At 40.6% G+C, this 26,307-nt stretch overlaps 2 protein-coding genes across 2 annotated transcripts; both read right to left on the bottom strand.

Moving 5' to 3' along the window:
- Positions 1 to 5,075: 5,075 nt before the first annotated feature.
- Positions 5,076 to 8,691, bottom strand: LOC139460942 (platelet endothelial aggregation receptor 1-like). The gene is made up of 5 exons (XM_071242417.1): positions 8,532 to 8,691; positions 8,047 to 8,106; positions 6,800 to 7,132; positions 6,093 to 6,201; positions 5,076 to 5,328 (listed from the first exon to the last, which is right to left on the bottom strand). The coding sequence occupies exons 2-5, from the start codon at positions 8,096 to 8,098 to the stop codon at positions 5,076 to 5,078; spliced, it is 747 nt and encodes a 248-aa protein (XP_071098518.1). The 5' UTR covers positions 8,099 to 8,106; positions 8,532 to 8,691.
- A 4,944-nt stretch (positions 8,692 to 13,635) lies between these two features.
- Positions 13,636 to 25,063, bottom strand: LOC139461301 (uncharacterized). Its single transcript, XM_071242927.1, has 11 exons — positions 25,015 to 25,063; positions 21,658 to 21,719; positions 20,748 to 21,032; positions 19,610 to 19,645; positions 19,388 to 19,496; positions 18,718 to 18,810; positions 18,514 to 18,533; positions 17,987 to 18,016; positions 17,579 to 17,629; positions 16,479 to 17,306; positions 13,636 to 16,445 (listed from the first exon to the last, which is right to left on the bottom strand). The coding sequence occupies exons 1-11, from the start codon at positions 25,050 to 25,052 to the stop codon at positions 13,636 to 13,638; spliced, it is 4,362 nt and encodes a 1,453-aa protein (XP_071099028.1). The 5' UTR covers positions 25,053 to 25,063.
- Positions 25,064 to 26,307: the final 1,244 nt, after the last annotated feature.

The raw sequence follows: 26,307 nt of genomic DNA, 5'->3' as shown, positions 1-26,307 counted from the left end.
ACACACACTCACACACAGGCACACTCAGACACATGCATACACAGTCACACACATGCACACTCAGACACATGCATACACAGTCACACACACAGGCACACCCAGACACTTGCATACACACTCACACACAGGCACACAGGCACACTCAGACACATGCATACACACTCACACACTCGCACGCACACGCACACACGCACACACACATGCATACACACTCAGACACTCGCACGAAAACGCACACAGGCACACTCAGACACATGCATACACAGTCACACACGAACACACTCGCAAGCACACGCACACACACGCACACACACAAAAATGCATACACACTCACACACACACACATGCACACACCAAGCACGTGATTACACAAACACACAAATATGTACATATACATTGATATTTGCAGCATTTTAGGTACATGCTCTTTCTGAAAGGATTTCAAAGAGCAACACACTTCTCCCGCTCTACAGTTGTGTGTTAGAATATGCTAGCGAGGTGTGAATTTCCGTTAAATGCTTATGTGACGGGTGCCCTCGCCGGGCCGGATACGCTCACCTTTTCGCGAAAATCGGGTGTCATCACCATTTCATCAGCTATTCATAAATATGCTTATGATATAGTCGGAATAACATAATGATAGTTTCTTATGAAAGTGTAAACGATTTTGTGGCTTTTATGTATGTGAACTATGTAGAAATAAACAGTTTATTATATTTTTTGTTCTCTTCTAATAAGCCCAATGTATATCGTTTTTTTTCCGTGAACAGAAAACTAAACTGCAGGACTGGTGTTAATAATTGTTCACTCGAGTAGCAAGCATTTGGGGGGGGGGGGGGGTTGTTGTTGTCGTGAAAGTCGTAGACTATCGGACCACACGTAACACTGTGCCCATGTGTAGACGTGCTTTACATTTGACATTGTGTCACACTTACATGCATGCTGGATGTGCACGTTGTCTGTTTCGCAGATAATTACGCGTCACATCAAATACTATTCACAACATTTGAATGTGTTAAACCCCCCATGGTTGTTCTAAATAGTGCTCGAAGCAGCGAAGAAACATGGCATAGCCGTTGTTAGTGGGTAACTGTTGCATCATTCACGCTGTTGATATGAAGTTATACTGGGAATCTTGCCGTGCAATTCTGCTGGCTCTGTCGTCTTCATAACTTTACTGTCGTACACGCCGCTCAATGTCACCACGACCTGTCTTAGCTGCCTGCCATTCATTATTTCTTTGAAGGGTTGGTTGGTTGGTTGGTTTGTTGTTTAACGCCGCACTCAGCAATATTCCAGCTATAAGACGGCGGTCTGTAAATGATCGAGTCTGGACCGGACAATCCAGTGATTAATATCATGAACATCGATCCACGCAATTGGGATCGAGGACATGCATCAACCAAGTCAGCGAGCCTGACCCGATCCCGATCCCGTTAGTCGCCTTTTACGGCAAGCATAGGTTGCTGAAGACCTATTCTAACCCGGAATCTTCAGGGGTCTTTAGGGGAGGGTGTGGACGGAGTATGTGGGGTGTATGTGTTATATTAGTAGATATAAAATAAATTGCCAACTTGTTGCAAGGCATATTTGAGAAAATAAAAATTGTGCCTAATAGTTTTAAAAATAATTATGAGCTGTGAGTGAAGGATGGCATGATGAGTTGTTTCCTTTAAACATATCTCACAGTGCTAATTTATTAATTGAAATTAAAATTAACACCATATTTATATTAACCCACGATTTCAGAAACAATTTCAAAAATCACTATTTACAACAATATGTCTTTATTTGACTACGTTTCCTTCCTCATTCGACAATCAAAGAAAACTTTATTCGCTCCATCAAAGCCGACAAAGCTTGGGGTAACCAACGACAGCGTGCCTGCTCTCCATGAAAGCATGACTCAAAAGCGAGGGGTGACCTCCGCATGCCTTTGCACATCCATGCAATACGTCTGCAGCCTTCCACGGTTTGTCCCCCTACGTGTCATGTACACATTTCTATACAAAATTACATGATAGTTTCTTAAAGAACTTCATCCGCCATGGGTCTTAAAATAAACAAACTTGTTGGGTACAGGGTATTCATGGTCATGTACCGTATTGATGTTTCATACACTTTTCTGGATTTCGAGTTATTTTGCATTTCATCGTTCTCATTTGGAGTCAAACAGACTGAAGTGATGTCCCTCTTTGACGTTAACAAGGAACAAAAAAAGGGACAAACGTGGGAGGTGATGTCCACCTTTAACGTTAACAAGGAGCAAAAAAGGGACAAACGTGGGAGGTGATGTCCACCTTTAACGTTAACAAGGAGCAAAAAAGGGACAAACGTGGGAGGTGATGTCCGTCTTTGACGTAAACAAGGAACAAATGTGGGACAAATGTGGAGGTGATGTCCGTCTTTGACGTTAACAAGGAACAAATGTGGTACAAACGTGGGAGGTGATGTCCGTCTTTGATGTTAACAAGGAACAAATGAGGGACAAATGTGGAGGTGATGTCCGTCTTTGACGTTAACAAGGAACAAAAAAGGGACGAACGTGGGAGGTGATGTCCGTCTTTAACGTTAACAAGGAACAAAAAAGGGACAAACGTGGGAGGTGATGTCCGTCTTTGACGTTAACTAGGAACAAATGAGGGACAAACGTGAGAGGTGATGTCCGTCTCTGACGTTAACAAGGAACAAAACAGGGACAAACGTGGGAGGTGATGTCCGTTTTAGATGTTAACAAGGAACAAATGAGGAACGAACGTGGAGGTTATGTCCGCCTTTGACGTTAACAAGGAACTAAGAAGGGAGACAAGTACAAGACATTGTCTGTATCTGTTTTAGATGTTTACAAGGAACAAATGAGGGACGACCGTGAATATGATTTTGGTTTTATATGTTAACGAGGACCTTATGACGGAGAAACGCTGGTGATGCCAGCCTTTGACTTTAAGAGGGAACTAATGTGGGACGAACTTGGAAGGTGATGTTGGTGTTAGATGTAAATAAGGAACTAATGTAGGAACGTGAAAGTTTATGTTGATCTAAGATGTAAACAAGTACCTAATGGGGTAGAAACGTACGAGGAGGTGTCGGTTTACAGGGACCTAATGTTTGTTTGATTGTTTGTTGTTTACATCGATCCGCGCAATGACATTCATCAACCAAGTCAGCGAGCCTGACCACCCGATGCCGAAAGACCTAATGACGTAGAAACGCACAAGGTGATGGTAGTTTAGATGTTTGCATGGACCAAATGAGGTAGAAACGTACAAGGTGATGGTAGTTTAGATGTTGACATGGACCTAATGAGGAAGAAACGTACAATGTGATGTTGGGTTTAGATGTTTACAAGGACCGAATGAGGTAGAAACGTACAAGGTGATGTCGGGTTTAGATGTTTACAAGGACCGAATGAGGTAGAAACGTACAAGGTGATGTCGGTTTAGATGTTTACAAGGACCGAATGAGGTAGAAACGTACAAGGTGATGTCAGGTTTAGATGTTTACAAGGACCGAATGAGGTAGAAACGTACAAGGTGATGTCAGGTTTAGATGTTTACAAGGACCGAATGAGGTAGAAACGTACAAGGTGATGTCGGGTTTAGATGTTTACAAGGACCGAAAGAGGTAGAAACGTACAAGGTGATGTCGGGTTTAGATGTTTACAAGGACCGAATGAGGTAGAAACGTACAGGGTGATGTCAGGTTTAGATGTTTACAAGAACCGAATGAGGTAGAAACGTACAAGGTGATGTCGGGTTTAGATGCTAACAAGGACCGAATGAGGTAGAAAGGTACAAGGTGATGTCGGGTTTAGATGTTTACAAGGACCGAATGAGGTAGAAACGTACAAGGTGATGTCGGGTTTAGATGTTTACAAGGACCGAAAGAGGTAGAAACGTACAAGGTGATGTCGGGTTTAGATGTTTACAAGGACCGAATGAGGTAGAAATGTACAAGGTAATGTGCGAGGAGTGCTCATGTGATACTACCATAGCTACTTTTAGTGTTGTGATCACCTACACAAGAAGAATTACGTCAGCAACATTGTTCCAAGGACTGCTTTTTCAAGGAAAACAGTTATTAATAATTGACAAACAAATAGTAACATGCTAACTGTTGTATAGTTATCTTTTTATTTCGATTACTGTAGCCAATGCATCTAGTTAAACCATGAGTATTTTATTGGCAGCAAATAATAGAAGTTTAAGTAAAATGTCGAGTGCTGTCGGCGGCAGAGAGCGTTTAGAGTTATGCACCACTAGCTGATGACTGCAATCATCACAGACTTGATCATTCGAGATGTTTGGGGATGGATCAGTTTCTAGAAGGCTGACTGACTGCTCCAATATTATACCTCATATTAACTTGAGTGACTGTTTAACGTTGCAGTTAGTGCCATTCCAGCTTCTCTGGTACTGAACCGTCACACCATTTATTGAAATCACGAGCAACTGTCATGGCCTTTGATTCTAAATGACATTCAACATTTAATCACAGAGCGTGAACATCTCATCTCCATCTTGTTGGCATGCACGGCATCATTGTGACCAATTCTGAATACAGAACGACATAGTGGAAGGTAACTTTATTGAACACAACTTCACTGTTCATGTAAATAACATCATTCCATATCTAAACACACGGACAAACAAAAGGTTGGATATGGTTCCATATTTATTGGTATGTAAATAATAATTACACACATCATACTATATTCTAAAATATGAAGAATCTGTTCAAACTAAGTTGAGGTAAAAAATGGTTTAACTTTCAAGATAGTTGCACTGATATAGCGATGTGCATGCATGTTTCTCGAGCTATTCTAGTTTTATAGCAAGAACTCATTAAGATGCAATGCCGCTGTTTAGCATGGACATTGCAGCTTCAGAGACAATATACTGACTCCCAGCCCTTGTCCTCGTAATGCTGAATGCTTGTATCGAACCACCAACATTCCACAATCTGGGCAGATCCTCTTCCACTTTATCACGGACGCAAAAGATCAATGAAATAATAACATACTGGATAGACAGTGTCACTAGTTAACGAAAGACCTTTGCAAAACAAAATAGATACTAAGCATGTGACAATTTTGAGTAAATATTGCCAACAACACCAGCAAATTCCCTTTTGCCTTCATCTGCAACGTCATAAACATCATCCGCTCCACCACCAGCTCCACTTCCTCTTCCACAGTTTCCATCAGGTGACCCACATTGCATGGCTATGTCTTTCAGTGGTATCTCACAATACCATTCCAGCTCCACAACAGGGGCATCGCCCTTCTCGCCAACAGAGTCGCACACACCATCCTTTGTGTTGGTAACACTGTAAAAGTAAAAACAATGTAACTTGATGACATTAACAGTAGGCCCACATTTAAACATATCAGCCATGTGTCCATACTTGCAAAGTTATACATGTTTAAATAATCATAATGGTCAAATATAGTTGATACATGACTGATTTGATTGAAGGGGTTTGGGCTGTAAAACGACTTGAATATTTTTGTAAATGTCTGCCACAAAAAATACATTGTTGCTCATATTCTTAATTAGGAAAATACCGCCAAGGACATTTTAGCGTTCATCAAACATGCGTGTCAGACAGAGACATGCAAATACTCGAATATAGAACAAGTGACTGTTGTAATATGAGAGACAGCACCCCACGTCACAGTGACCACAGTGATCCCATGTCAGCCATTACGACGAGTATGGCACATGGTCCAAATATGAATCTGAATGTTGGAATATTGCTGACTGTGTTCAGCTCGTCTTTGAAAGTTAGAATGCTGAGTAAAGATGAAATGTATGGATAAACAACTTCTGTATTACAACTAGGAGAGACGTTTCGATGAAGGTTCAAACACCGTTATCAAGCAAATGATGTACGGGGTATAGTTGACAAGTATATATACAGGTAGGAGGCAGTGTTTATACAGTAGAGTAGACATCAGATGTAGTTACACTGGAGTATAAAAGCAGATTATCTACACAGAAGGGTAGTACACATATTGACCGTCCGGCCACGCAAGCAAGCACGCACCCACCTACTCACTCACTCATACATTCATGCACTCACTCACTCACCTGTCCTTTCCCAAGCGGTGACGGTACTTGCAGCACACAACCAGGAAGATCACTGTCATGAAACCGAAAGCTGCTGTGGAAAGTCCTACATGTAGTCCCACTTTACCACCTGACAAAGGACAATGTTGATGTGAAAGTTTGATTCATTTCCTTACATCAAGTGCGTGAAGAACAGCCAGCCACGGATAACTGATCATGTGATATTCTGAACTTGTATATTATTACTTTTACTGCCGGGATAAGACGCATGTGCTAAACACGTCAATATAATTATAATATGTATGAGGTATAAAGTAATATGAATACACGTTCGTGACTGATGACATTGTTCATTGTTGTTAATATGTTCTTCACTGGTTCGGCGGTCGAGTAGCCTAGTGGGTAAAGCATTCGCTCGTCACGCCGAAGTCCGGGTTCGATTCCCGACATGGGTACAATGTGTCAAGCCCATTTCTGGTGTCCCCCGCCCTGATATTGCTGGAATATTGCTAAAAGCGGCGTAAAATCATACTCACTCACTCTTCACTGGTTATGTCCTGTTAATAGGTTAATTTAAAGGGCTACCTTCTCTCATTATGTTAAATACATATCATCGCATCAAGTTATGTTAATGATAATGAAATAACCATATTCTGATAGACACATAAGCATCCTTTAGGAAGGTCATGATATTAGAACCAGACGTACGATAATACCCAATTTCTCACCACAGTCAGTCCCATAGTAGGAGTCTACACATCCAGACACACAGGAGGAGCCCAGCTGACAATATCCTCCATCACAACCACCTGGACATGCTGTACAGTTACCTCCTGGACTGTCACATGGTATGTTGCAGCCAAGGCCTTGATATCCTGGCACACAACCCTCAGTGCAGTTAGCACTACCTATACCTGATGTCACACATTTGTTATTCCTACAGTTCTTGCTGCAGGTAGACTTGCATCGTCGATCGTAATATCCAGTGTAACAGTCAGTGACGCAGTCCCCGGACTCTCTGTCACATTCTGAACAGTGATGGGATTCCTTGCATGGAGTGGCTGAAAGTTATATCACAGTCATTATTTGGTGGTTTCGCGAATTGGAAAATACGTGTCCTTTTTAGCCAAACTAGGAGATACCTAAGTATGTGAAATAAGTGACATGATTATGTATTCCTGAGCACCTAAATGTATATTCTGGGGGTTCTTCCAAGGAAACATCAACAGAACGTTAAGTACCTGCATGTATATGGAATATAACTGATTATACCTGAACAGCTAAATACAAAAGGATGAGACGCTAAAAAATAGCGAACACTTATACTACCTAAACAACGTTGTACTGACTTATTTGGCTTTGAGACACAAGATAGTTGATATGACCTGAGAAACTAAATGATAAATATGATGATTGCATATAGGACTAAAGACCTTGATGCAGATGGGATAAAGTAGTATATTACGCATGTATATTAATCATACGTCCAGTATACTCACTAGAGCAGAAACTCCCCTTTCACCTCACAACACCATCTTCATCAACACAATATCTTAATGATATTCTAGCGTATTGACATTTTACAGCACAGCACAATTTTGACGTAGCACTCATACACTAAAAATTGAAGTAGAAAGGCATAACATATAGCTAGATAATTGAGAATATGAGAGCAATGTAATTTAAATGTGAAAGGAGATGAGTTTCATTTTCTGTTAGTTTGTCCCAACTGCGAGCATGAACTACATATATAGAACCGCCTTTGTATGGACATCCCACTCAACATAAACCATAAACCATGTCAAACACTGATAATTGTACTCTCACAAGAAACACTGTCAATATGCATTTGTCATGACAGTAGAATATGATCTGTTAGACATATTTGCAACTACTCCCGAAAATCATGTTTTATGAGCCTGCGTCCTGTCAGTGTGGAATACAACTTATCCTTATCGAGAGCTCTTTGATTTACCTCCAGCAGCAACTACCAAGCATGCTATCCATATCATCACCAAGGAAACCATTGTGCTGACTGAAACAGATATGAAAGTGAAACAATATTAAGTGATAATGTGAGGCAGTATTTCAGCCATATCGTAACTATCAATGTTATAAATAACACATGCATTTAAACTATAAAAGCCTATCAACATGGGACAGTTAATTAACAAGCATATCACTAATTGTTATTTAAAACTAGCCTATAAGCATACAGATGTATCACTATATATCATAATAGATGATAAGAAGGGTTGTAGATCGCCAACAACTGAAGATATATCACCGGACTAAAACCACGGGGACTTGCATTACTTTTGCTTCCTCTATGGACTCCTCCAATAGGAATTCAGAAATCAAAGAGTTAAGGACTTTGGCCGTCAGAAAGGTGTACATGCTATACTCCCCACACTGATGATATTTATATGATCAATATTAATATCAGCAGCAGATACTTACGCTATGTTAGGACTTGATGTTTTCCGATGATTTGCAGACAAGCTGTGTGTAAACCGTGAACCAGCTGTATCATACATGTGTCAGAGGGGGCTGTGATCCATGGGTTGTCACACGACCAGCCGTCTTCTTTCATACTCACATTCCGCTTCCTGTTGATAGTATTGCCTTACCCCTACCCTCACACGCACCCTCCCCCCTAGACCCCACCCCCCTGAACCCACCCCCTCTCATCCCCTTTTGTTACAAGGAAGACGGAAATGATTACTGACACATATAATATTAACATGCATTGATGATTCACATTATAAATTAATGAGCTGCTTTGAACTAACTTTGCACAAAAGAGTTATTTCAGAAGTTTGTTTGCTATATTTTAATGCAAATGTTTCTGTGAAAATATCGAGGACGTTAAGACAACACCAGTTATGATTATAAAGGTTTTGGTTTGGTTTGTTGTTTTACGTCGCACTCAGCAATGATCCAGCTATGTGACGGTGGTCTGTAAATAATCGATTCTGGGCCAGACAATCCAGTGATTGACATCATGAGCATCGATCCACGGAATAGGGACTGATGACATGCTTCAACCAAGTCAGCGAGCCTGACCACCTGATCCCGTTAGTCGCCTCTTACGACCAGCATAGTCGCCTTTTATGGCATGGCATGGGTTCCTGAAGACCTATTCTACCCCGGATCTTTACAGGTATGAACGTAAAGGAGAAACAGTCATATTTGCTTCAAAATGAACAAAGGAAGAGATATGTTCTGAATATGCAGGTGACGTGTTTTAGGTAACGCTTGAATAATTTGATAAATAAAACAAATATTTGACTTCTAAAAATATATGTAAACGTGTCCGAGGATATCAATATACATTAACATTTGATACTTTCTCTCTGCTCAAGGTCACAAGAATGGTCACGGGTTATCAAGGTGTCTAAAGCAGAGTTGCGTGCCTGAGGTATGCCTGAAACCTGCAAACTTAGGTTTGAACAGCAGATTCCCTCGGATGATGTTTCGAGGTTGGTTAGCACCACCCCCGTGCTCGTGGTAATTATGTAAGACTTCCGTCATTTCTGACGTTCACAATTGTCGAGTCATGAAATACTGTTTGATCCAGCTTTGGGGGTTGTATTGTCGGCCTGTAAACGTATGTGCCTCTCACGCCAGCAGGTCGATGCAGTAATGAGTTGGTGGGATCTGCTTCAATCATTAATTTTGAAACAGAGGGTGACCATACTCAGGATGTTCAGGACCTCACGTTATGTCACACGGCACTTGTTCGTTGCTGCTACAAGGAAGATGTTAGCGAAAAGGTGCGCAATTCTGAGCTAGGATAACTGGCGGAAAAATGCCTATAACTGGCCTCAGCCCTCTGTCAAACTGTCCATCTTTCTTTCAAAGACCTCTATTTTACTCTTGATGTTTATGTTGTACCTAGTTATACCTTGTTGCAATTGTGTGTGGATTCATATTGAGGTTCTTGCAAACATGATTTTTGTGTCCAGATTCAAATGGATGTCGTTTCTAGGTACACATAAATGTGGTCGTGTCTAGGTATACATGAATGTTATCGTGTCTAGGTACACATGAATGTTATCGTGTCTAGGTACACATGAATGTTACCGTGTCTAGGTACACATTAATATTATCGTGTCTAGGTACACATGAATGTTGTCGTGTCTAGGTACACATGAATGTTGTCGTGTCTAGGTACACATGAATGTTGTCGTGTCTAGGTACACATGAATGTTATCGTGTCTAGGTACACATGATTTTTGTGTCCAGATTCAAGTGAATGTGGTGTCTAGCTACACATGAATGTTGTCGTGTCTAGTAGGTACACATGCATGTTGTCGTGTCTAGGTACACATGAATGTTGTCCTATCTAGGTACACATGAATGTTGTCGTGTCTAGGTACACATGAATGTTGTTGTGTCTAGGTACACATGGATGTTGTTGTATCTAGGTACACATGAATATTGTCGTGTCTAGGTACACATGAATGTTGTCGTGTCTAGGTACACATGAATGTTGTCGTATCTAGGTACACATGAATATTGTCGTGTCTAGGTACACATGAATGTTGTCGTATCTAGGTACACATGAATGTTGTCGTGTCTAGGTACACATGAATGTTGTTGTGTCTAGGTACACATGGATGTTGTTGTATCTAGGTACACATGAATGTTGTCGTGTCTAGGTACACATGAATGTTATCGTGTATAGGTACACATGAATGTTGTCGTGTCTAGGTACACATGAATGTTGTCGTGTCTAGGTACACATGAATGTTGTCGTGTCTAGGTACACATGGATGTTATCGTGTCTAGGTACACATGATTGGCGACGCGTCGAGGTACACATGCATGTTGTGTCTAGGTACACGTGAATGTTGTCGTGTCTGGGTACACATGCATGTTTTCGTGTCTAGGTACACATGAATGTTATCGTGTCTAGGTACACATGATTGGCGACGCGTCGAGGTACACATGCGTGTTGTCGTATCTAGGTACACATGGATGTTGCCGTGTCTAGGTACACATGAGTGTTATCGTGTCTAGGTACACATGAATGTTGTCGTGTCTAGGTACACATAAATGGTGTCCTATCTAGGTACACATGAATGTTGTCGTGTCTAGGTACACATGAATGTTGTCGTGTCTAGGTACACATGAATGTTATCGTGTCTAGGTACACATGAATGTTGTCGTGTCTAGGTACACATGAATGTTGTCGTGTCTAGGTAGACATGCATGTTATCGTATCTAGGTACACAAGATTGTTATCGTGTCTAGGTACACATGAATGTTGTCGTATCTAGGTGCACATGAATGTTGTCGTATCTAGGTGCACATGAATGTTGTCATGTCTAGGTGCACATGAATGTTGTCGTGTCTAGGTACACATGAATGTTGTCGTGTCTAGGTACACATGAATGTTGTCGTGTCTAGGTACACATGAATGTTGTCGTGTCTAGGTACACATGAATGTTGCCGTGTCTAGGTACACATGAATGTTGTCGTGTCTAGGTACACATGAATGTTGTCGTGTCTAGGTACACATGAATGTTGTCGTGTCTAGGTACACATGAATGTTGCCGTGTCTAGGTACACATGAATGTTGTCGTGTCTAGGTACACATGAATGTTGTCGTGTCTAGGTACACATGAATGTTGTCGTGTCTAGGTACACATGCATGTTGTCGTGTCTAGGTACACATGCATGTTATCGTATCTAGGTACACATGATTGTTATCGTGTCTAGGTACACATGAATGTTGTCGTATCTAGGTGCACATGAATGTTGTCATGTCTAGGTGCACATGAATGTTGTCGTGTCTAGGTACACATGAAAGTTGCCGTGTCTAGGTACACATGCATGTTGTCGTGTCTAGGTAGACATGCATGTTATCGTATCTAGGTACACATGATTGTTATCGTGTCTAGGTACACATGAATGTTGTCGTATCTAGGTGCACATGAATGTTGTCATGTCTAGGTGCAAATGAATGTTGTCGTGTCTAGGTACACATGAAAGTTGTCATGTCTAGGTACACATGCATGTCGTCGTGTCTAGGTATACATGCATGTTGTCGTGTCTAGGTACACATGAATGTTGTTGTATCTAGGTACATATGAATGTTGTCGTGTCTAGGTACACATGAATGTTGTCGTGTCTAGGTACACATGAATTTTGTCATGTCTAGGTACACATGAATGTTGTGTCTAGGTACACATGAATGTTATCGTGTCTGGGTACACACGAATGTTGTTGTGTATAGTACACATGAATGTTGTCGTATCTAGGTACACATGAATGTAGTCATATGTAGGTACACATGAACTTTGTCGTATCTTGGTACACATGAATGTTGTATCTGGGTACACACGAATGCTGTCGAATCTTGGTACACATGAATGTTGTATCTGGGTACACACGAATGTTGTCGTATCTGGGTACACACGAATGTTGAAACTGATCAAAAAGTCGTTTGAGCGAGATACTAATTTGTTAAAATGAAACTATTAGTCGTTCAAACAGGTGACGGGAAGTGAACTAAAAACTAAACGGCCTTCAATATAATACAAAAGTAAGCGTTGATACGTATTAACCCAAGACACAGGCTAACGACTGTCATTGAACTACGATCGCTTTGTGGAACGGGGCCCTGCACCACAAAGTTTACAATCTCGCGACCATGTGTCGAATTTTGTTCACAATGTTGGCAAAACAATGCCATATGACGTCTTCCTATCAACAGGGGTGCTAGAGTCATCGAGTGTGCATAATCTCCCATCAGTGAACTGTCATCTCCACACAAAATATAATTGAATAAACCGAGGGGTTTAGGGAGTTTTACATATTTTATTAGTAAAGCTACATATACAAAAGCCCTGTAGGACATAACCACACGCTTTGGTATTTTACACAGCGTAATACCTGCTTATTAATGTTAAACAGGGGCATCATATGTCTTTATTTGTTGCCCCTGTTCGGAGTGCGTAGTACTGCATACCTGCTGGAGTTTCTGGACAATAAGAACTTGTTTATTCGTGTCCTTTGGGAGTGATAAATTAGAAACAAATGTGTCACAATGTCCTTCAAAAACTATGTCAATTGTATCATATTATCTTTGAACTCATCTAAAACAAATACAACATATGTTTAATAGATTCAGTGTCACGTGTAAGTAACAGTGACAGTAGTAAGGCTATACAAGTGAAACATTGACACCTATCTGAAAAATATAAGATTCATACACGTAAGATAAATGGATGTCCTGTATTTCCTCCATATCATAAAACAGTACAATGTATACAATGGTATGACAACATGCACAGGATAAAAACACACACTCGGACACACACACACGGACACATCCATCCATCCATCCATCCATCCATCCATCCATCCATCCATCCATATATACATACATACATTTGGGCCAATCAATTGTAATACATAGAAGGATAGGCAGATGGTCTGAGGGAGTATATGGTATAACAGTACCGATGGTATAAAAACAATAAACCTATTCTAAACGCAACATCATTCACCGCATGTTTGATTCCACAGGTTCTTTCAACGGTGACGTTTGAGCTCATTCTGTTGTGCGATTCTTCTTGGATTTAAAAATACCCGAAAGCCTCGGTCTAGATAATCGTTTCATAGGTTTGGGTGGTGGTAATTGCTCTATGATTTTGCTGCATCCTATTTTTTGCGCAAGAGTCGCCACATCATCCCCTGCATTGTTCGCTGCTGTCAGGTCTGCACCTTGTTTTCTGAGATATTCAAATACATCAACTCTCTCATGTAACACTGATGTCATGACAGGCGTCAGACCAATATTGTCTTTTGCGTTGATATCAAACGAGTCTATGATGTATTTCACCATTTGAAGCTGACCATGCTGAGTAGCAAGATGTAGAAGAGTGTGTCCATCCTTGTCCAGCAGAGTGTGGTCGGCACCATGGGACACCATGAAAATATACACGTCCATATGGCCTCCACAAACTGCCCTCATTAGTGGAGTCTGATCATCCCTGCCTCTGACGTTGATGTCAAAGTAGCCACTCTCTTGTTTCACGGTGGCTTCCTTTCCACTTTGACCAACAACACAGATAGCATTATCATTCTCAGAGGAAGTCGATGATTGTATATCTTCCGTCGGTGCATTACTATGACAAGGATCTTTATTTCCACTGGACACTGATCTCTCTTCATGCATTGATTCTGGCGAGTTTTTCTTTCCCCGGCGATTGACGTTACAGAGTTTCACAAGCCATTCGACAATAGCTGTGCTCCCACCCTGACATGCTAAATGTAGAACATTGTCATTGTATTCATCAGTCAAAGTGAGGTCAGCATTCTGCTTCACAAGCAAATCGAACACGACCTTCCTTCCTGCCCATGCTGCAACCATGACAGGTGTCCGGCCGTGTTTTCCAGAAGCGTCGATGTTGAACTTTGATATTAGATAGTTCACAATGGAAGGGTCCCCACCATTACAGGCATGGTGTAAGACAGTACTATTATCATCATCAGTCAGTCTGATATTGGCCTTCTTTGACAAAAGTAGTTGGAACAGGGCTGGTTCTGCAGCCAAGGCTGTGATCATTATTGCTGTTCTCCCGTGGCTTCCCAGACAGTTGATATCAGTGCCTGGGCGTGCCAACAAATCTTTCACAATGGAAATATTTCCACCCAAACATGCTAAATGTAATACAGAATTGTTCTTGTCATCCCTCAATCTCAAATCAGCCCGCTTTGACACAAGTAACTTGAAGACGCTCTCCACTCCTTTGTAAGCTGCACACATGACTGGCGTCCATCCTTTGTTTCCCCGGCTGTTGATGTCAAACTTTGGCAGTAATAGTTCCACAATGGAGACATTTCCTCCATGACATGCAAGATGGAGGGCATTGTTGTTGTTGTCATCTTTCAGCGTGAAGTCCACTGTGTGTAGGAAAAGCGGAAATACATCCATATGTCCATGTACAGCTGCCTTCATCAATGGTGTCCAGCCATGTTTTCCCCGACTATTACTTTCAAACTTTGGCACTAGTGGTAGTAACAGAGATGCATCATTAACGCGAGAAGCCACATGAAGGAGACTGTTGTTGTCATCATCGGTCAATGTGATATCAGCCTTTTTTGACACGAGAAGGTCGAAAATGTCCTTCCTCCCAGACAATAGTGCACACATGACCGGTGTCTGTCCATTGTTGCCACGTGTATTGATATCTGTGTGGGGGAGCAGACTCTCTACAATGGATTTGTTTCCATACCAACATGCAAGATGAAGCACAGTGTTTTTGTGGGCATCTGCTAATTTGAAATCAATTTTGTTTTGTTTTATCCTTTCAAATGTTTTCCCTTTTTTGGTAATATAATCGAAGATATCCTCCTTCCCAAATGCCACTGCACACATAACTGGTGTCCAGCCATTTACTCCTCGTCCATTAATATACTGATTGAGATACAAATCAGGAGACAGAAGTTTCTTGAGCGCTTTTTTTACATGTTTTACGGTGGACTTTTGTCCATGCTGACAGGCCAAATGCACTAAATTATAGTTGTTGCTGTCACATGAAGTGATGTCAGCTTTGTTTTTCACTAGGATGTCAAAACATTCCTCTTGTCCAGAGACAACTGCATACATCGATGGTGTCCAGCCATTCAACCCACGCCTATTGATGTCACAGTGAGGAAGAAGTCGCTGCAGGATATTCTTGTTCCCATTGAAACAGGCATACTGGAGAATGTTATGCTTGATACCATCAGACAAAGAAGGTGGATCTGTGATCATATAAATTAATTGGTCAGATATTTCTCTTCGTTTCCATATGGGATGCCAGATGTACATACTGAAAGTACCACTGGCAATAGCATCTGCCATTCTGTCAGCAATTATTCCACTGTAGGCCTCTGAGAAAGGAATCATGAGCTGGTGTTCATTGACTGAAATACCGTCGTCTTGCTGATCCTGTACATGCTCAAGTAGGAACTTTATACTGCAATGTTTAAGAGTAAACTCTGGTTCAGTACTGAATAAAACAGAAGCACAGACATCATAAATCACGGAATGGGAAAATGTTGTTATGTTTCTTTCCGTCAATAATGTACCACAGAAGCTCCTGACAGCTTTAGCAACACCCTCTCTGGTTGATGTCTTCACAAGAGTTGCAACTGCCTGGAGGTGAGCCTCTAGGTCTGGGCTGGCACCTTCATTTTCAAGTTGACTGACACGGGCAACTTCCGTTTCGCATTGACTGTCTGGACTACCACTTTTAGTCTTCAGTTGACTGATTGGGTAGGCATCTTCCGTTTCTACTTGATTCCCTGGGTGGACAGCTTTAGTCTTCAGTTGACTGATTGGGCAGGCATCTTCCGTATCCCCTGGGTGGGTATCTTTCGTCGTCAGTTGACTGTCTCGGCTGGCACCTTCACTGTCCAGTTGACTGATGTTTAGCGGGCCATCACACAGTAAGATTAGAATGAGGGCAGCTGACTTGTCATCAAATGAGCTAATAATCTTATGAAGTTGATTTGTTATGTAAAGCATAGGTTTCTCAAAAAAACTGTCATGGTGCATTTGAAAGCCACAACAACTTGAAACAAGTTTGCATTCCAGAGGAAAACCGACAGTCGTTTTCTCATAAGCAAAAACGTTATTCACATCCATTTTACACTCATAGAGATGTTTGTACTTCTGCCACAATTCTTTCTTCTCCTCCTGTGTACAAGTCAGTTTGACATCTGATGAACTTTTGAAAATATGTTGACCTCCTAGCTTCGACATTGCACGCTGAAGATTGTTGGTTTCTGCAGTGAATATAACACAGATGTTTGGTTGTTCTGGCTCTCTCTGTTCCTCCCTTTGTTCTTGCTGCAGACGCTGGTATCTTCTTTCTGTTCTGGACTCAAACTGTTTCAGGTGCACCTGGAGGTCGTACAAAAAGTGGTTGAGACGGGACATGTCCAAATATGATCTGACTGTCTTAAACATGTCATCAAATATGACACACACGTCTTTGCCTTTTTCTAGATAATCAGACAACCGTGCTTTATCTACATCCTCAACCAGTACCAGCTCGTACCCCTGCTTCCTGTATTCAGCTCCCAGCATCAGGGCCATGGATGTTTTACCTTCTCCTGGAGCACCACTTATTGTCACATGGCCAAGAGTCTCCAACGTTTCTTTAGCCCTCTTAAAGCTCGCAGTTTTCACAAACACACTTTGGATATCCTTTACTTTCTGTTCTAGTGAACCTGTAAACGTTCATAAATAGTTGTAAACAAATCAAAACGAAGTGTGAAATTCAGCATCACTAGATCAACTCGTTTGACTCTAATTTCTTAGTTTGATTAAGATAAACTGTTTAGTTATAATATGATAGTGTCATCTCTGCATCAAATAGTAATTTCATCTTTATCAAAACAGAAGACCTCAGGTTACCTTTGTGGTACGTACGCGTGCATATATTCACGGATGAAGGACGTACTTCTCATTACTAATGTTGATAAAGGTATTCAGTTCTTACCAGACTGCAAGAGCACAACACTGCAGGGTGAATCAGCATCTCTCCCCAAAGCTGGTCAGAAAATAAAAGTATGTGAATATGCTTCCACAACTGAAATGCATATGATGTAAAGACGTATATACAAAGATAATAATAATGTGTTAACATATCGTTAGTGTTGTTCAGGGTATTTGGCTTACAGTCTTGTGCTCTGCACATATTCCACTCAAAAGGTAAGAGTTAATTGCAACATATTAATTATTAATACGCTAGACATTTAACCAACATTATATTTACCATGAGATAATTTTAAGTTTACATGGAAAACGGACAAATTAAACAATTGGCATTCACTACGTATTAGCTCATGTGACAACATTCATTCATCAACCCATACACCTGTATATGCTATTTGTATCCCATACTTACTGACTCCACCTTCCTCTGCCATGAGAAGTTCTGAAACATATTAGATGTGATGGTTAGATGAAACATGTTTAACCCCCTCTGAGTTGTCTAATCTCCATTTCGATATCCAAAGTAAAACAAGTAATGGAACTAATGCAAACATGCCAAACACTAGTTTAACCACGTTCAAGGGAAATATATACCGATCTTGTATTGTTAATGTTAATGGGTGTAACTTAGCTGCATAGATCATATATCACTATATACATATAAGACAGACGACAATGACTCTTTCCAAGTCTATAGTGTCGTAAACTAGGAAACAGTTTTCGTTTCTCAGGATTTAAAATCTGCTGTTTCTTAAAAACACTGAATATGTATATTCCCTGTCTGAGATGAATATTAAACAGTCCAAGAAACATAATTAGGATTTAGTTTCTTCTATCACAATTACTTTTATTGATTTTCATAAAAGATATAGCGTTTAGACAAACCCAATAATAATGTCACCTTATGTAGAATTAATGAATAACGAGGTGTATACTCACCATCTTCACCAGCATTGTACCTGAAATAAACAAAATCGAGATCATGACAAATGGATGAATCAGCATGTCCGAATTGATAGTTTTAAAAATCAGGGGATTATCATTTCATGGATGTACTTCGTTGTGATACATAATTTACTGTACATAGACGTAAGTGATGGTAATGAGTAAGACGTCCTGCTTCAGGTTATATGTCTGTTTTACCTGGCAGTTGTTCTCCAGCATGATAATATCCCTGTCACTGCATCGATGATCCCTGTGGTGTCTCCCCTGTTCCGTTTTCGTTTGTAAAGAATTCTGACAATACGCATACAACCACGGCTGGTTATTGAGGAAATTGTAAACAGTAAAATGTAAACGTTGTCACCAAAGCAAATACATCAGGCCATTTCACCTCCTTAAAATTAACCAAAGGATGAACAACTTTTAATGCAACCAACATGGTGTAAACTGTATATTGAGTGAAGTGGTGTTAGGTGAGGTTGAATGGGATTCACAGTCGCGTTCAAGATTTTTGCAATTATATAGCGACAGTGCAAGTCAAGTGAGATATCAAAATCAGACACAGTAAACTGACTTCGAGCAGACCAGTCTTTAATTTCACCCCTTAACGTCAAGCGCCAAGCAGGATCACTCCAATACCATCGTTTAACGCATTTTGGTATGACGTGACCGGGAATGGAACCCTGGACCTTCCGCCCTCCTGGCGGGCGTTCTACCACGAGACTATGAAACGGTGATATATTGAGTGCAAACTGTTAATACAAATGCATAGATTCAGACATCACCAGTCAGTTCACAACAATGAGTTTGTTTATACAAACATGTGGTAATAATCTTAAACTCAAAATGCTAGAGTCAGGTACAGACTTACATTAGGAAAACCACAACAGCGAGGACTACCAGGAACACAGGGACAAGTATCGCAGCCAGGTCTGATGTTGTTTCTGTGTTGGATTCACTCGGTGCTGCCGACGATGTGTCTGTGAACAAATACAGACAATGATACGAGACGCACACATCAGCAATAACAAGCAGATATGATTCTTAACATCATTATAACCCATATGAGTCTTAGTTTATATAGTGTACTCACATGTGCTGTATTCCCTGGGTGGTGTCGCCGACGTGCCTGTCAGACACAGATGTATTCAGAGTTGTTAGTATGCGCTTATATTCAAAACACTACTACTATAAATATAACTAGTCATCTTTTAGTATGATATGGTCGAGTTCTTGATCGTTTGAGAAAAAATGCATAGATACTGAAATCAGGTAGCGAACGAACATATATGTAACTTTATCTGAAATAATAGCACAGAGAGATGGCGATACAGGCAAATTGTATGAACCGTTGTATTTGGTGTTTGTGAGTGCATGGCCGTCATATATTCGGTTGGTAAAAGTCAAAAGTTGATTATCTGATCAGGTTCCTTTTCGACAATAACATGTGAAATGTAATAATAATAAGCAATGGCAACAATTTCGAGTAATAATATAACCAAAACTTCATTTGTTCATATCACATTCCTAAGATAACATCTGATATTTGTTTGTTTGTTGTCAACGCCGCAATGAGCAATTTTCAAGCTATATGACGATGGTCTGTAAAGAATCGTGAACCAGGCAAAAACATAATGCATATTGATCTATACTATAACGTAGACATGCCATTCATCAACGAGTGAGTGAGTGTGTATGGTTTAATGCTGCTTTTAGCAATATTCCAGCTCGGCGGGGGACACAAGTATTGGGATTCACACATTGTACCCATGTCGGGAATCGAACTCGGGTCTTCGGCGTGCCAAGCGAACGGTTTAACCACGAGGCTACCTCACCGCCCAATTCATCAACGAAGTCATCGTCCATGATCATCTGATTCGTTTATCGCTTCTTAAGACAGACATGGGTTGCTGAAGACTAATTCTTATACAAATCATCTTGGGTTGAAGATCTAAGAAATCAGTAACGTTGTGTAAATGTTTATTGGTATTAATTGCCTGATTTAGTAGCATTCATATATCCATAAGTATATACATACTATCCATTCAAAGTTCAATGGGTTATATTTCTTCAGATAGAGCAGCTATGAATATTATGCCTGTCGATATTAATTTTGTATAAAATTATAATGATAATTTCTTCTGCTGTTTTATGTTTTCATCCCCAATACGGAACCTGGTGATGGACAGCTGCCTTAACTATTTCAGATAAGAATCAGCTTGATTTCAAACCTGGAACAACGTTGCAAAACTGCCCTTTGTAATCTCCACTACAGCCGTTCGTGCAGATGCCATTTTGGTAATTACAAGCGGCCCCCTTACAGTTCTTGCTGCAAGCTTTATCACAAAGGTCATCGAACCACCCCGGCACACACCCCTCAGAACACTTCCCTGTATCTTTGTGGCAGTGTTTGAGGTTTCTGTCTGGGTTGGTGAAACAGTTCAGAGGGCAATCTTTGCTGCAGTTGTCTCCATATCTCCCCCATTCACAATTTTCCTGGCCGTATGATTCGAATACTGAAATATTTAAATAAAAGCAAACATTATAACTTTATTCATTGAATTTGTTTTAAATAGTAACTAGATACATGTACATAGTTGCAGCTCTACCTTCAAAGGTTAAGGACAAGTTGTGAACATAATCCAAATGTCATCCGAAGTTGCAGGTATATCGATGATTCTGATATCATTCAATGATGGTCAAATAACAAATTACCTATTGTAACCAGTACCGTCAGTTCTCTTGTGTTTATTTTTTGTTAATAATTGATTTGATTTTGGATGTGTTTCATCTTTTCGCGTACATCCAGTATTATCAATATTTATTAGTGCTTTAGAAACATATTCTTATCATATAGTGGGAATAGTATGATGGGCACTTTCTGAAATGGTGCTGTCGCTGCATTGAATTGAATCTAACTGTACTGCTTGATAATAAAGGTTCATGCTATCAATGTGAGGCTACAGTTAATCACACATAAAACTATGTTGTGTAATGTGTTCTACAATGTTCGAACAATGCAGCAGCTGATATTATATTAAGTGTTTGAGTAGAGTTGACAATACATAAAATATTGGTATTTTAACATCTTTTGACATGTTAAAATCTGTTGCCAAGGGAGGAAGTGTTTTTAATACTCACAGACTATCATCAGAAAAAGGAAGACTATCTGCATGACTCTGGTATATACGGTGCTGCAGTGCCTGAAAAGGCCAATTAAAACAATGCTTAGATGCACATGAGTGATAGTGTTACAGACACATAATTACTTATAGTGCGAGAGGTAGATTAGAACATTGCACTAGGTTCAACTATGAACAGTATGCTGTTTTATACATGATGTTCTTTATACATCTTTATACTGTGTTCAATCTTACTCCACTTATTTTATTATTACTACATATATTTGCTCTTAGTCGAACAGTTTGCAACTTTTTCACAATGACTCTGATAACAAAAATGTGGTTTAATATGCCGACCATCATGTCATCTGCGAAGATATTTCAACAATTTTAACATGTAGTGTTGACATCATTTGCACTATGGGATCTTCTCCGTCTGGCCCTATGGCTTTTTTTAAATAAGCACTTAAAACCCATCTTTTCAAGCTCCAGACCAACATATATTTATCGTAGTCCTTTGGTTTAAGTAGTCAGTTATACTAATATAAAAAAGGATACTTACGAATCATTTTCTCATAACAGCAATAGTAAATTTACTAACTTCCAAGTAAGTATGTGCTAACTGTTGTCAGCTGCCGAATAGCATTTGCAAAAGAAAACAAGTAAATAACAAACGAGATGTAATATAACATATAATGAGTTTTAGTGGCATTTCAAGTTTATTTACATAATAATGAATTATTTTGAAACTAATATTTAATAACACTACGAACGAGCGCGTGAAGAAAAAAACGCCTTTCTCAATGAGCGCCAGTGTTTCCTTGCACCCTCAGGTGCCGTTTCTCCAGCTCGCATATAAATATGTGTAGTGGCATTTTAAGTATAAAGCTGTACCAGTCGGATCCCATGTTTTATAGCTGAAATGGTCAGTTAAAGCCCGTACAAAACCATTCACGTCCCCACCACAACCTTGCATCTCCTCACAAAACAACTATTCATTTCATCATATCCCTTCAATCCTCACTTCAATCCATCACCTCCCCATAACAAAACTTCACCTCCCCAACACAACCCTTTACTTTCCCACCACAAACTCGCACCTACTCACCATAACCTTGCAATTCTCCAAACGCAACCACAGTTACACCCTGTACCTTCCCAACACAGCTCTTCACATCCCTAACAAAACACTGCTACTCCAAATTACAACCCTTAAACTCGCCATGATATATTCACCTCAACATCACAACCCATCACATACCTACCACAACCCTGCGCCTCTGTACCACAACCCTGCAGCTCCCAATCAAAATCAGTCAAACTCCATACTACAACTTCCATCTCCCCAACACCACCCTACACCTTCCCGCCACAACCCTCCACTCTAACAACCCTTCCCCTCCCCAAAACAGCCCTTCACCTTCCAATCACATCCTTGCACCTTTCCTGCGCACCCCTTCAAAACATGGCACAAGATGGCAAACCCTGCACCTTCCAACTTCAACCCTTTACCAACCCTCCACAACCATGCACCTTCAAATCACAACCCTTAAACTCCATACGACAACCCTTAACCGTCACACCATTAACCTCCACCGCCCCATCACAGCCCTTCAACTAACTAACATAACCGTACACCTCCCAAAATCAACCCTTCTACCAACACTCCACAAACCTGCACCTCACCATCATAACTCCTTCCACAAACCTGCACCTTTACTGCATAAACCTGCACTCCCATAACATAACCCTTCACCTGCCTAACACAACCCTGTATCTTCACACCACAACCCACTAAATTCCCTACGACAACCCTGTACACCAATACCATATCCCTCCACCTCCGCAGCACAACCCTGTCGCTCCACACCACAAACCTCACAATCACACCTATGCACCTCTCCATCACAATCATTCAGAACTCTCCATCACAACCCTGCACCTCTCTACCATAACACGGCGGCTCCCCACAACCATTCAAAAGTCTCTACCAAAACTCTGCACCTCCCAAAAGCAAAGCTGCACTTCCACATCAAAACCCTTCAAACACCCCATCACAACAATGAACCTCCCACAAACAGCCCTGCGCGTTCACACCACAACCCTCAACTTCCATCACAGCCCTCCATCTTGCCACCACAATCGCCAGACTACAACACCTCAACACCACAACCCTTCACCTATCTACTACAACACTTCACCTAAACAACACAACCCTGCACCTCAGCATCCCAAACCTGCATCTCCCCATCAAAACACAGCACCTCCTCAGGACAACCGTTCAAACTCGCAACCTAAACTCTGCACTTCCCCATAACAACCCTTCATCTTCACACCACAAACCTGTACATCCTCACCACAACCATGCACCTCCCAACACACACCTTCACCTACATACGCACACTGTGCCTAACAGCCATAAACCAACGACTCCCTAACTTAACTCCACTCCTTTCCACAACAAATCTGCTACAATGTTGCTTACTGGTAGGCATGTCTCCTTGAAATTAGTAGAAACATGGATATTAATGACAACATTAATGATTCAGAATTGTTCTTTGCTTTATTTCATTCGCCAACCTCCCACCCCTCTGGGCGATTCTATTCATTCTACATATTTTAAGTGTGGTAATGGCTCTTAAATCAGTTTTGATACCTTTGACACCACTTGGCCCAGATAACTGCGACTGTGATCACGCACAGTAAACATGCAATGTGGTGACTAGTTTTCAAGTGTATAGTTTAAACTTCAAGGACGTGTGCCAGACTTTTATTTTCTGAGTTTGGGTTCTGAAACTGATTGATATTTCTTTTTCTAGTCTACGAAAGTCCACCTTATTAATAATATGTTGCCATCTTGGTTGTGAAGTATATTATCATGTTAGTGACGCAGTTGACAGATAAGTTCACTGAGTTTACGAACTTTTTAACTGTTTCAGTCAGTGCAGGCACTCTTATCCTTTACTAATATGTGTAAAAAGAACAATTACGGAATACATGTTTGTGGCTACATTTGATCGGGTGTCTATCATCATGTCGGACATCAACATTTGTTTCTTGTGATCACTATTAATGTCAAATAGCATGTGTCGTTACTTTAAGGTATAAAACTGTCAGTCAAAGGCGAATCTGCGCCACCCCGAAAGTTCAATACACAACTAATGTGGGTACAAAACGAAAACCACCTACAGATACGTGCACACCGAGCAAGGTGACATTGAAGTCTACCCAACTGATAATGGACACAAGGTCATTATATAAGATTATGAATAGTAACATTGAGTGCAGTGTTTCTGCCTACATTTTACATCATAAGTTTGGAACCACTGAAGTAGCATTTTTGTGATAAAGAGAACTTATTACAAATTGAACTCACCACAACATTGCTAATAACAACGTCTTTGCCGCCACCATGATATCCTGTCCTTTCCTTCACACTGTTGTGTAATGTGACCTTTGGATATGTCCCAGCATGCATGAGGTAATGTGGGCTCTTAACCAGTGTACAAGTAACGCGGAGAATATCTGAAGCTTCCGTTACAAAAAAACTCATGGTTTGTATTACTACTTGGTCAGAATTGCTATGAATATAAAAGATCAAATGAGACGTTACTACTTCGCGTATTATAGCGGAGATGTCCATGTATATTTCATACAGCTCGCGTGATTATGCCTTGGTGTTCACTTTCAGTAGTTTTCCATCAGTTGACATGTCTGAACGATACCGCTCAACAAGATGACAGCTGTGGTTAACCAGGAAGTACCCTGTACTTATTTCTTACGTTTCCTTATCCGTTTTATCAATTGTATATATGAGTTTCTTGATAACGATTTCAGATAAATAGATAGTTCAGTGTAGCTACTGTACACATCATGAATGTGTGTCTTTGTCTAGTTGTGGTTATTAGTGGTACAGAGATACGGGGTTTCTGAATTTGAGATGAAGTGAACATGCCACGGGCACACGCTAATGTTCTCCTCGACCAGAGGATATCTAAATTATGTTTTGTCAAGAATAAGTCTTAAGAATATCATGGTATCGTGACGTGTGGGAACGGCCATTTTCTTTATTTGATAAACCAATGACGTCACACTATTATGAATGGAGTTATAAGCAAACTAAAACTTGTTGTAAATTGATCAATTGATTCAATGTAATTTGCACTATGTGTAGCTGTATACTGTACGACTTGTATAAATATGTCAATGTACACCTGATTCCTCCCTTCTCAACTCCACATGTACCGCCTTCTTAGTCTAATGAATACGACGTCTGACCGGTAGTGGGAGATCGGTGTTTGATGCCAAACATGCATGCACGTCACTCCATAAACGCAAATACTCGAAATTAATAACTAATAAGGGGGCACGGGCAGAGTTGCGTCCCTTGGGCACGCCAGAAACCTATGATTGTGGGTTCGAATCCCGGTTCGCCCTGATTATGTTTCTAGGTTTGTCAGCACCATACCCGTGCTCGTGGGTTTCACCGAACTTTTCACCTGCATCACTTCGGGCTTTCCTCCCACAATAAGCTGACACGCCGTGATATAACTTGAATACTGTTAAAAGCAGCGTTAAACCCAATAGATTTAATATAAATGAAATATAAATGTTGAATTTAGTTCATGTGAATTGAAACGATGAAATAATTGTTGTCCACCGCAAATCA

This window comes from Haliotis cracherodii, unplaced genomic scaffold (assembly GCF_022045235.1).
Source record: "Haliotis cracherodii isolate W230 unplaced genomic scaffold, xgHalCrac1.p SCAF_14, whole genome shotgun sequence".
Taxonomy (NCBI): domain Eukaryota; kingdom Metazoa; phylum Mollusca; class Gastropoda; order Lepetellida; family Haliotidae; genus Haliotis; species Haliotis cracherodii.
This window is presented reverse-complemented; position numbering and strand designations above follow the sequence as displayed.